The sequence below is a fragment of the Quercus lobata genome, chromosome 9 (assembly GCF_001633185.2).
Source record: "Quercus lobata isolate SW786 chromosome 9, ValleyOak3.0 Primary Assembly, whole genome shotgun sequence".
In the NCBI taxonomy this organism is placed as follows: Eukaryota; Viridiplantae; Streptophyta; class Magnoliopsida; order Fagales; family Fagaceae; genus Quercus; species Quercus lobata.
In genome coordinates this window covers 50491953-50503701 of record NC_044912.1, presented here as the reverse complement: position 1 = coordinate 50503701, position 11749 = coordinate 50491953, and the positions used below count along the sequence as shown (strand labels likewise).

General features: G+C 34.2%; 1 protein-coding gene across 3 annotated transcripts; it reads left to right on the top strand.

Annotated features, from left to right (window-relative positions):
• Positions 1–1280: 1280 nt before the first annotated feature.
• Positions 1281–5472, top strand: LOC115959062. Of its 3 annotated transcripts, none has more exons than XM_031077362.1 (4): positions 1281–1954; positions 4247–4694; positions 4760–4849; positions 4932–5472. In XM_031077362.1, exons 1-4 carry the CDS (start codon positions 1530–1532, stop codon positions 5280–5282), a joined length of 1314 nt encoding a protein of 437 aa, XP_030933222.1. In that variant the 5' UTR covers positions 1281–1529; the 3' UTR covers positions 5283–5472. The 3 variants fall into 3 exon arrangements, with proteins under 3 accessions (XP_030933222.1, XP_030933223.1, XP_030933221.1); XM_031077363.1 differs by having other exon boundaries at positions 1281–1957; positions 4760–4840; XM_031077361.1 differs by having other exon boundaries at positions 1281–1957.
• Positions 5473–11749: the final 6277 nt, after the last annotated feature.

The following is an 11749-nucleotide window of genomic DNA, read 5'->3' as shown; positions in this document are numbered from 1 at the left end:
AACCTAGGAAAATGAATAATACTTGTAGGGTTTGTTACTGAATATTGTTGATACGAGTATTAAAAATTTTAAATTACCTTGGAATAATATATGTGGTTTGAGATGAAATATACTTATGTTAATACAAACATATGGTAATGAATAATACTTGTAGGGTTGTAAACGAATATTATTGATATGAGTATTAGAATTTCAAAATTAGTTTAGTTTAGTTTATTTTATTTTGAACATGAGTTAAAGAACGCATAACCAATTTGGATTTCATATACAAATTTTGATCCAAAAACAACTTTCATATTTTGAATTCATTGTCAAAGAACTAAAAAAAATGAAAAGGAAAAAATAAAGGTGTTTCCTTGCTTTAAGAGATTTAAAAGAAAGATGATCAAAGTCGTTATATTTCTAAAATCAAAATAAAAGAACTCTAAAATAAATATTTTATTATTTGGATTAAAAATATAATTTTTTAAAAGATAATTCTTAATTCTTAATCATGATTCAAATTCTTGCATTTGTCGAAAATATCAAAGGCCCACCTCATAGGTGGAATGAACTCAAAGATCCACAACAAAGAGAATGGATACCTCGTATGTTCGTAATAATAGATACCATAATTTGTAGCAAAATTTAGATTGAAAAAATATATGGCTTCAAGGAAAAGGAAATGCAAAAATACATCAAATATATATATATATATATATTTTATAGATTTGGAAGGAAAAAAATCTGATATATAAAACACATCAAAAAATTAGAAAATATATTAAAAGTAAGTATATAAAATAAAATAAAAAATATGTTTTTATGCTAAAAAAATAAAAATAAAAAACAGTGAAAAAAATTTACAGTGAAAATGCACAGTGAAAAAAAAAACATTTTGGCCACCTGAGCTTGTTTGGATAGTCCAAAAACTGAGGAATATCTTTCAGTTTTTATGATCCATCATCCAAAATTTATGGGTCCCATGAATGATATAGTATTTGACTTGATTTTAGATGTTTATTTTCATCATTTAAAAACTCAAAATTTTGAGTTTAGATGATGAAAACTGAAAACACAATTTTATCTTTTTAAATTATAAATAATGAGTGATAATGATAAAAAAAATAAAAAAAAAAAAAAAAAAAGTAGAATGACACTGTTAAATAACAGTATCAACCACTTTTTATCTTTTCCATTTAACAGTGTCAACCACTTTTTATCTTTTCCTTTTTCTTCCTTTCTTCTTCTAGTGAGTTCCACCGGCCTTTTTTTTTTTTTTTTTTTTTTTTTAACTTTTTCTCTGCTTCTTTCTTTCTTTCTTTCTTGTTCATGCCCACTCCACTACCAACAGCATTTTTTTTCTTTCTTTTTGTTCGTTCTTTCTTTTTCTTTCTTTCTTCTTCTACTGAGTTCCACCATTTCTCTGGTCAATCCCACAGTTCAAAGTCATCGTTCAACCATTTCTCTCTCCGACAATTGACCAAATACTAGATTTTCTCACCAACCAAACATCGTAATTTTTATCTCTACCCAGATCCTTGCTATAAATGCGACGAATTGTCTCTCCTAATTCTCAGCGGATGTTTTCTTCTTCTTCATCTTCTTTGTCTGGGTCGACTCCAACTCCGACTCCGACGACGACATCGACGTCGATGACCGAGACGGTGAATGGGTCCCACCTGTTCAACATCTCAGGGTACTCGCTCTCGAAAGGTATGGGGATCGGAAACTGCGTGGCGTCCGATACTTTCACCGCCGGCGGGTACTCTTGGGCAATTTATTTTTACCCGGACGGCAATAATGTGCAGGACAATGCTACGTATGTTTCGCTGTATATAGGTTTGGCGAGCGAAGGCACTGATGTGAGAGCGCTTTTTGAACTGGAGCTTTTGGATCAGAGTGGGAAAGAGAGGCATAAGGATCGTACCCAGTTCGATAGTAGGCCTTACACGTTCAGAAAGCGCGGTCAAACGTGGTAATCGATTATTCTTTCTAAATTTGGGTTTTTTTGAAATGGGTCTGTGGAAAACTTGAAAAATCTGTGGAAAAATTAATTACTTAATGGTTCGCTAACTTTTCCCATAATTAAATTCAAACAGATAATTATTTTGAAATTATATGGATATTGAAAAAGCTGAGAAAGTATTAATTTTTTTTTTTCCTAACTTTCTTAAAATGAAATCACTAACTTTTTCCTGAGTTAAATTATGATTATTTTGAATTATATGGTAATGGGAAAAGAATCAAAAGATAGAATTGTTTGTGCTTTAGTGGACAATGCTATTCAATGAGTGCAAATCTTTTGTCACACTTTTCCTGTTCTACTCTATATTTTATCAATAAAAACTTATCACATGTTCACCCAATTAATTAAATACTACCATTAATTAATAATGTTATTATTAATAAGTCAATAATGATAGTATTTAATTAATTTGGTGAACATGTGATATATTTTTATTTGTGGAGTATAGAGTGGAAGAGGAAAAGTGAGAGAGAAGATTTGGACTCCTATTCAATTGGAAAATCTAATGTACTGTATGACTACACATAAAGTATTGTATATAAGTTCTCTTTAAAAGGGTTCTTTGTTGGATGATGTTTGTTTGAAAATAGTACCCCCATGCGGTCATGCTTGCATCTGTTACTTCACTTTGAATGACTTATTAATGACTCATGAAAAATTATCATGTTTATTTTTTAAAATTAAACGCATACCATTTACAAAGTTTCTTTAGTATAAGACACGGGGTAATTGCTTATATGATGCTAGCCCTGTACAAAACACAATTACGCACAATGTTACCGTTTTTATTGTTATAGTTAATAATAATTTGATTCAGTATAAGAGCAATTGCACGAATTGTGGACAGAAACCAATGGCAAGATTAGGAATTTTTGAAGTAATAGTAAGTGGCACTTCTTTTTTTTGTGGTTGTTGTAGAACTGGAAGTTTTGAAAGAGGTTGATATGTACAAGTGGGTGGTGGTATGCTTGTTGAATTTGATAGGTAATGGTTTTCTGGGCTTGAATTTTAGAGCTGAGCTAGGATTGTTAATATGAGAACCCCTTCTTGTTTATGTAAAGACGTAATTTTCTGGCAAAAACTGTTCAAAATTTGTGTGTATTACTTTAATCAATAAAGCCTTTATTCCATATAATGTTAGCTTGCTGGATGAGTAACTTTCTCGACTAGTGGGGGTCTGCTACATGAACTCTTTCCCGCCTCCTAGCTATATGACATAAGAAAGCCAAATAATGTATAAAATATATTGGGGTGGACACCACATGATAGCACATCTGTGGAGATTATCTTTATCATTTACGTTATCCTTATTTGGGTTTATCTTTAGTATTGGATTAGCATTTGAGATTGTTAGGATTATCATATTAGTATTTTAGATTGTTGAGGATTTGTTTAAGAGAGTTTATCCTTATCATTGTGATTCGTGGAAGCTGTTTATAAAGCTCAAGATGATTTCTTTTGTATTTTACAGACTATTATTATTATTGAGATTATTTTTAGAGAGTGTATTGTGTTTGTTTGGTGGTGATTCCAAACACCTTAGGCGGGAAGCCTAAGGTCTACGGTAGGACTAATCTAGGTGGAAAGCCTAGGTTGTCCTACATCATATATTTTTCGATAGGTACAAATGATGTATAAAATATGAGGCAACAAGCATCTATTGTTAGACTCATAAATTTCTAGAGAGCTTAGCAACAAACAATGTTACAACAAACATATCCATGAGATTAAATTGAGATCAGTAGAATAATCTTATTATTCCATATCGCATTAGAATTAGATGGAACCAGACAGATGGTGTTTTTCTAATTCATGAACTCTTTTTGAGTACTTGTAAGGAGTTTTGAACTCTCTTATATGTAATTCTTTGGCTAGATATATATAATTTCATAGATGAATACTTTGAAAATGTAGTGGCGTTAATGTTTATTTATTGTGTATGGTTTCATTTTGAGCTATTGAAGAGATTAATAGAAGCAAGATGTAATATTTGTGACATCTAATTAGTTCACCATATATTGTGTTGTGATAACAAAATCTTGTTGATTAGGCGTGATACCTGCAACGGACTTTTTAGGCGTGATACCTGCATCTTGTGGGCGTAATGTTTTTATGCTATCATGTTATACTTATGACCTACATGTAATCATTTTCAATTGTATACCTTGGCTCCATTTCTCATTTAATGTAATCAAGTGGCAAATGTGGTATAATGGTTTAGTTTGTTGGATGTTGTAGGGGTTATGAACGATTTTGCAAAAGAACTGATCTAGAGACATCTGACTACCTCAAAGATGATTGCATCAAGGTTCACTGTAGTGTAGGTGTTGTGAGATCATACACCAAGGGTCCTAAGATCTACTCTATTGCAGTACCACCTTCTAACAGTGGTCAGAATTTGGGGCAGCTATTTGAAACTGGAAAGGGAACAGGTGTGAATTTTGAAGTTAATGGGGAAACTTTGGCTGTTCATTCTGAAGGGCATAGTTCTAATTATGAAGGTTCGTTGCTTGAAAGGACTGCTTCTCAACCCTTTAGTCATGTTGAAGACCCTAGTGGTTCTTTCCTGGAGAGGTACCCTCAGTTTCCTCCATGGTCATGCCAAGTGAAGAATCAAGATGGATCTATCAGATGTATGCAACTTGAAAGGCCGAAGCAAGCTCCAAATGTTCCATGGACCGGCCCGGTATGTTTTGCATTCACCAAGTGCTTTCCACTTTTGGTGCATTCCTTATAGTTCTCTTCATGCAGATTGGGGCTGATCTTTTTGATGAGTGCATGTTGATGATTGAATCTCTAAAACAAGTTGTTTATACCCAATCAAACCAAAAGGTCTCTTCGGTGTGTTCTTGCTCTTTTATCTTTTGTGGATTCCATGTTTGCAATTTGTGAAGTTGGGTTCTAAGATCATATATCCTTGCAGAGGGTCCAGTTGGCAGAGTCTCTTCTTCAAACTTTGGAGAAATGGTTTGAAGGGCTTAGAGTTGGAGTTGGTCCCCCACAGCGGAATAATGAAGGAGGATCTAGGAGTTGTGGTATGAGGTCATCTAGGCGGGATAATGGAGGAGGTTCTGGGAGTCGTGGTACGAGGTTGTCTCGTCGAAGGACCTTGAAGTTGTCTCGTCGGAGAACCCAAGGTCCTTCGACACCTTCCAATGAAGATGAAAACAATCAGCTCGGCCAATTCCTTGCAAAACAAAGAAACTTGCTTTTCCTTGTATTTTTGTTTTTGTTTTTGTTTTTGTTTTTTCTTTCTCTTTTTGTTTTTTGGTAAGTGATGTAGGGGTGTTTAAAAAACTGCTCTGATCACACGACTGCATCACACCAGCGGCCAAAGATTCTTGAGGCCCACTTTTATTTATTTAGGCTGCATTTGGTTGAATGTAAAATATCTTCCGAGTGTAAAATATTTTCAATTGTTAAATATTTTTGGGAAAGGAAAATATTTTCAAGTGTTTGGCTGCTTTATGAAAATTGTTCTAGAAAATATTTTCATGTGTTTGGTTGCATTCTAAAAATGCTATTTTCCTACTAGTTTCTCACATTTTCTCAGCTACCAAACAAATTTTATAATAGAAAATTTCAATATATAAACTTAAAAAAAACAAAAATCAAAACAAAACCAAACAAAAATTAGAACAAAACATTTCCACAATTCAAAAACTCGGTCAAACAGAGAGGAGGAGGAAGAGAGAGTGATCGACAAGTGAGGGAAAGGGAGAGGTAGATCGAGAAAGAGAGAGATCGGGCATGGGTGGGTCATGGGTGCGATCTTGCCGATGCTGGGGTGCGATCTCGGTAGTGCTTTAGGCAGCGCGAGATCGGGTGGGTGTGGATCGGGCAAGGTGGGTGTGGGTTTGTCGAAATGGGGATTGGGTTATATTTCTCTGGGTAGCTTGGATGTGGATCGGAGCTCATGGTGGTGTGCGATCTCGTCGGTGTTAGGGTGCGACGAGCCGGTGCTAGTGTGCGATCTCACTGGTGCTGGGGTGCGACGAGCTGGTGCTGGTGTGCAATCTCTCTTCCTTGCTGTTTCTCTCTCTCTTCTGTTTTCCTGGGGCAGAATTGATTTGAAAGTAAAATACAAACAGAAATGGTTTTACAGGGTCAGAGGGCATATTTTACGGTCAACGAAAATGATTTTCCGTTTGACCCAATTTTCCTTGCGCACCCAAACACCCTCAAGGGTATAAAATGTTTTCCTGATTTCCTTTACCACCGAAACAAACACAACTTTATTTTTTGTTGCTAAAACCAACTTCTATTAAACAGAAGAAACAAACAAACAGTCTTTCCTCCAAGCATCACAAACTTCATCTGGGAGGAAGGAGTTCCTATAGCATAGTACACTGTTAATATCCCATGTACACTTTGCAAGATAATGTGCTACAAAATTAAGTTCTCTCTTAACCCAGGAGAAAGAGTAACTACAAAAAGATACATTCACATGTAAACACGTACACTTTGAATGAGTAACTACAAAATGAGCGGTTGCTTAAAGACACTTTAAGCAACCACTCTTTCAACTCATCTTTGTACTGAGCTTTCAATCTCCAGTTTCTGGTCTCTTTCGTTTGGATTTTTCTGATTTTCTCAGTCAACCTAGCAATTTTGATATTACTGAAACCAAACACCTCTGTATTCCACTTCTTTAATGCATCACAGGTTACTTCTTGTTTCCCGCACAGTTTAAAGGCATCTCATCCTTTGAATTCGCTAGACCAAGCTTGATTTATCACCACAAAGCTTCTCAAATCCCTCACCCAGGTTGCTTCAAATCTAAGAGGTCTTGGAGCACAAAAATTATTTGGAATATTATCTAACAACAAAGGACAATGATCTGAGTTAACAGCACCAAGGTGGTAAATAGTAGCTTTTGGGAAAATGCCTCTTCAACTTATGCCACCAATGCCTCTGTCCATAACCTTTGTCTAATGCAACTTTTACCCCATCTCTTATCAGTCCATGTGAAAGACTACCGTTGGCCCCCAGGTCAAACATCAGTTCCTTGAGAAAATTTGGCGTTGAAGTTCTAGCTCTCCTACCTCTATCTTTTTCTTGATCATCTATTACTAGATTGAAATCCCCTAGGCAAATCCAGGCTCCTCTATAACTAATAACATAGCTCCCAAGTTCTCCCAAGAAGACCATAAAACCCAATCAATGCCCGTTGACATGCACCATCATTAATCTTGACAGCCACAACATTTTTATTAAAATCAGCTACATCTACTCCGAAGTCATTTTCCACATCATTCAAATTCCCCCTGATCTACCAGCACTGCCTAAAACAATCTTTTCTGCAAAACCTATGGCTTTCATGACCCTTTCCATCGTTTCTTCACCAGTCTCACTTAAAAACAATACTTGGAGGTCTGTCTCTTAAGAAGTGCCCTAAGGGAGCGAACTATTGAGGCTTTGCAAATGCCTTAGCAATTCCAACCAATGCACCTCATGGAAAGGAAAGTATTCACCCACAAAACACAGTACCACAGAAACCAACTCCACTCACTTTGGGCCACAACTACAGCCACGTATGAGGGGAAATGAGGCCAAAATGGCCCAATACCACGAAATTTTGAAATATTTGGTAAAAAAACACTGTTTCGGAACTATATAGGAGAATACCACTTTTTATGGAACTCGAGTTTCTTAAACTCGAGTTCCAAGGAGTTTTGCCACCGTGGCGCCGCTGAGGTGGAATTGGGCCATTAAAAAATGCTTTTTTTTTTTTTTTTTTTCTAAGGAACTCGAGTTTAATAAACTCGAGTTCCTTATAACTTTTTTTTCTAAGGTACTCGAGCCTGGTGAGCTCGAGTACCTTGTAAGGAACTCGAGTTTAATAAACTCGAGTTCCTTATAACTTTTTTTTCTAAAATACTCGAGCCTGGTGAGCTCGAGTACCTTGTAAGGAACTCGAGTTTAATAAACTCGAGTTCCTTATAACTTTTTTTTTTTTTTTTTTTGGTTGTTGGGATTATTGAAAAATAAACATAAACATAAAAATAAGTAGCTTTTTTTTTTTTTTTTATGTTTTTATTTATTTAAATAGAAGCATTGTAAAATATAGAGATTTTAATTTCAAAATATGAATTTAATTTCTACATTAAGTAAAACTGTTCATTGTTTTCTCATAAAACTTTTCCCGGGGGCGTTGCCCCCGGACCCCCAAGAGGCTTGTCCATGAGCACTCCGGCTTGGGCCTGTCGGCCCAAGCCTCCGCTCCATGGACTAAGCCTCCAAAAATCTCCCATTAAAAATCACACAATATTATTCGAGTCTGGTCAAGTCGTCAACATGAATCAAATGATACCCTTAAAGTGTGGATGAAATGTTTTAGAAAGCCTTTTGTAATAGCCTTTCCTCTCCCTCAAAAAGACTTTTGTACTCTCTCCCCCTCAAAAAGATTTTATGAATGCAGTAAGCAAATTTGAATATGTAGTAAACATGATGTGCAGAGAGCAAATTATATTAATGTAGAAACAGATTTTATCAATGCAGAAAAATAGATTCGATGATTTCACTAGGTGTTTTATGAGAAAACAATGAACAATTTATGCAGAAAAGAGAGTGAACAATTTTTTAAATAATGCTGAATAGAAAATAATTTTATGCAAAATCCTAGAAATAGTTTATGTAGAAAACAGTGAACAATTTTTATGAGAAAACAATGAATAGTTTTAATTAATGCAGAAAACAAATTTTATGAATGTAGTAAGCAGATTTGAATAGATGTATAGATGTACAAATATTCTGGACTTGTTGAGAAATTTGATTTCGTTGAAAGTACAAAATCGTGAAAATTCATTTAGTTATTGTGTACATTAGATGTACAGATCATTCGAATTTGTAAAAAACAAAATTTAGATGTACAGATCGTTCGAATTTGATTTCGTTGATTGTATAAAATCTTGAAAGTACAAAATAAAATTGTGTAAATTAGATGTACAGATAGTCTGAATTTGTTGAAAAGTTTGAATTCGTTAAATGTACAAAATCGTGAAAATTAAATGGAAAACTGTGTACTAATGTATTGATCATCTGAATTTGTTGAAAAATTCGAAATCGTTGAATGAAGAAAATCGTGTAAGCTCAATGGAAAACCAAAGAACGTACCAAATTGTTGAGCAGCACATGCAGCATTACGAACATCAGTGTAGTAATGGTGGACAGCTCACCCCCAAAATTGATGCATAAACTTTATAGGGATGCTCTGCATCCTTGAAAACGGTGCATTACAAAGGGTTGCATATCTGTGTATTCACGTGGCAAGTCCTTACTTTAGGAGCCATATGGTTTTTTTGTGAAAGAGTGGTTGGTCTGTGTGGTTTGGATGAGTCTGTATGTATTGAATTTATTAATTTTTGCTACAAGTAATGTACAATAAATCTAATTTGGGTGATAAGTGTTATGTGTTTAACATTTCAAATTACACAAATATTGGAAACATCAACATATCTAACTGGAGGCATTTCACTTCCTAAGGTGTTTCCTACATTACAAAGCAGAGGACATTGTCCAACCAAAGCACAAGAATCATATGTAGCAACAAAGAATAGCAGGGAAAAAAATGACACAATGATTTCATATAAACTTAGTCAAAACTAATGAACAGTTAATCTTTAGATTTGTAAAAGTTGAATGTACATAATCATCAGTTGTCTTATATATAGTTAGAAAATAATTCTAAAATTATGTAATAATAACTCATTTAGTTATAATTTCTCAAAAAAATATATAAAGAAAATTTAGGATTAAAGCCATGCAACGCATGGAACTTTCACTAGTATCTTTTATAAATTTAAGCATTATAAAACATTTCATCCACACTTTAAGGGTATCATTTGATTCATGTTGACGACCCGACCCGACTCGAATAATATTGTGTGGTTTTTAATGGGAGATTTTTGGAGGCTTAGTCCATGGAGCGGAGGCTTGGGCCGACAGGCCCAAGCCGGAGCGCTCATGGGGAAAAATTTTATGAGAAAACAATGAACAGTTTTACTTAATGTAGAAATTAAATTCATATTTTGAAATTAAAATCTCTATATTTTACAATGCTTCTATTTAAATAAATAAAACATAAAAAAAAAAAGCTACTTATTTTTATGTTTATGTTTATTTGTCAATAATCCCAACAACCAAAAAAAAAAAAAAAAAATTTATAAGGAACTCGAGTTTATTAAACTCGAGTTCCTTACAAGGTACTCGAGCTCACCAGGCTCGAGTATTTTAGAAAAAAAAGTTATAAGGAACTCGAGTTTATTAAACTCGAGTTCCTTACAAGGTACTCGAGCTCACCAGGCTCGAGTACCTTAGAAAAAAAAGTTATAAGGAACTCGAGTTTATTAAACTCGAGTTCCTTAGAAAAAAAAAAAAAAAAAAAGCATTTTTTAATGGCCCAATTCCACCTCAGCGGCGCCACGGTGGCAAAACTCCTTGGAACTCGAGTTTAAGAAACTCGAGTTCCATATAAAGTGGTATTCTCCTATATAGTTCCGAAACAGTGTTTTTTTACCAAATATTTCAAAATTTCGTGGTATTGGGCCATTTTGGCCGGGGAAATGATGTCTTCCGTGTCGAAGTTGGGAATCAAATCTTAGAGCCCAAGATTTCCAATCCTCATATGAAAATGATACTTCTGAGCTTGTTTAAGACCCAATTAGAACTGAGCCGCTCAATGAGTAGTATTTCTTTTTTAACCCTAATACATATAATTGTTACCCATTGGTTTAAGGTGAATTAAATCATTTTCTTACTAGACTTGCAAGAAATTTATTGCAACTCATGTAATTATTTGATTTGAATAAAGTACTTATGAATCTTATCAAATTTTTTTTTTAAAAAAGGACTTATGAAAATCTTGAAAATTCAAAAGCACTTATTTATGACTAAAAGAACTTGTCGTGCTATCAATATTCTCAAGATATAATTTTATTTTTACACAGAATAATTGAAAGATCTTGTAATTTGTCCAAATTTGCCTTTGTAGTGACCGACCACATACTATCATCATTATCAACTTATTTGGATTGGAACATCAACAACCAAAAACATTTGTGCCAAATATATCCCCTTCCAAGGTACTCCGCGAGTTAGCTCAACTAGTTTGATTTTTTAAAGAAGGATAAAGAAAAGGAAAAAAAAAAAAAAAAAAAACCTAGCCTAAGTCAAAAAGAAAAATTATTTTAAGTTTTTAACTGTATATTGTGGAATCTGGAATGTTACATGGAATGATGTTGAGTCTTATGGTGGGTTCCAGTTAGCTCAACTGATAAAGTCTCTGATGGTTGTATAAAAGATCTGGGGTTCAATCTCCGCCTACACCAAAAATTGATTGGTGTCTTGGTCTGATGATAAAGAGCTATCATTAGAAGTGGACGCCATAAGTTGAAACTCTCTCCAAAAAAAAAATGTTGAGTCTTATGAACTGCAAAAAATGCACCTTGTGTTTTGCTTTCATGGCTTGATCAATTTTACAGACTTCTCTTTAAGATAAAAAAAGCTTTTCCTTGTACTACTAACAATTCCTACACACCAAGGGGAATGTAAGTTCTACAGAAGTCTAGGGTTTGGTGCTGCTCGCACCCAATTTAGAGAGACACTTCCTGTGATGTCCTTTTGACAATTTGGTAATTGGAAAAACAGAGAATGATAAATGCCAATTATGTATTGTGCACAATAAATTATACAAAACTAGTCATCTAATATGAAATTCAATTAAAATATATATTATATATG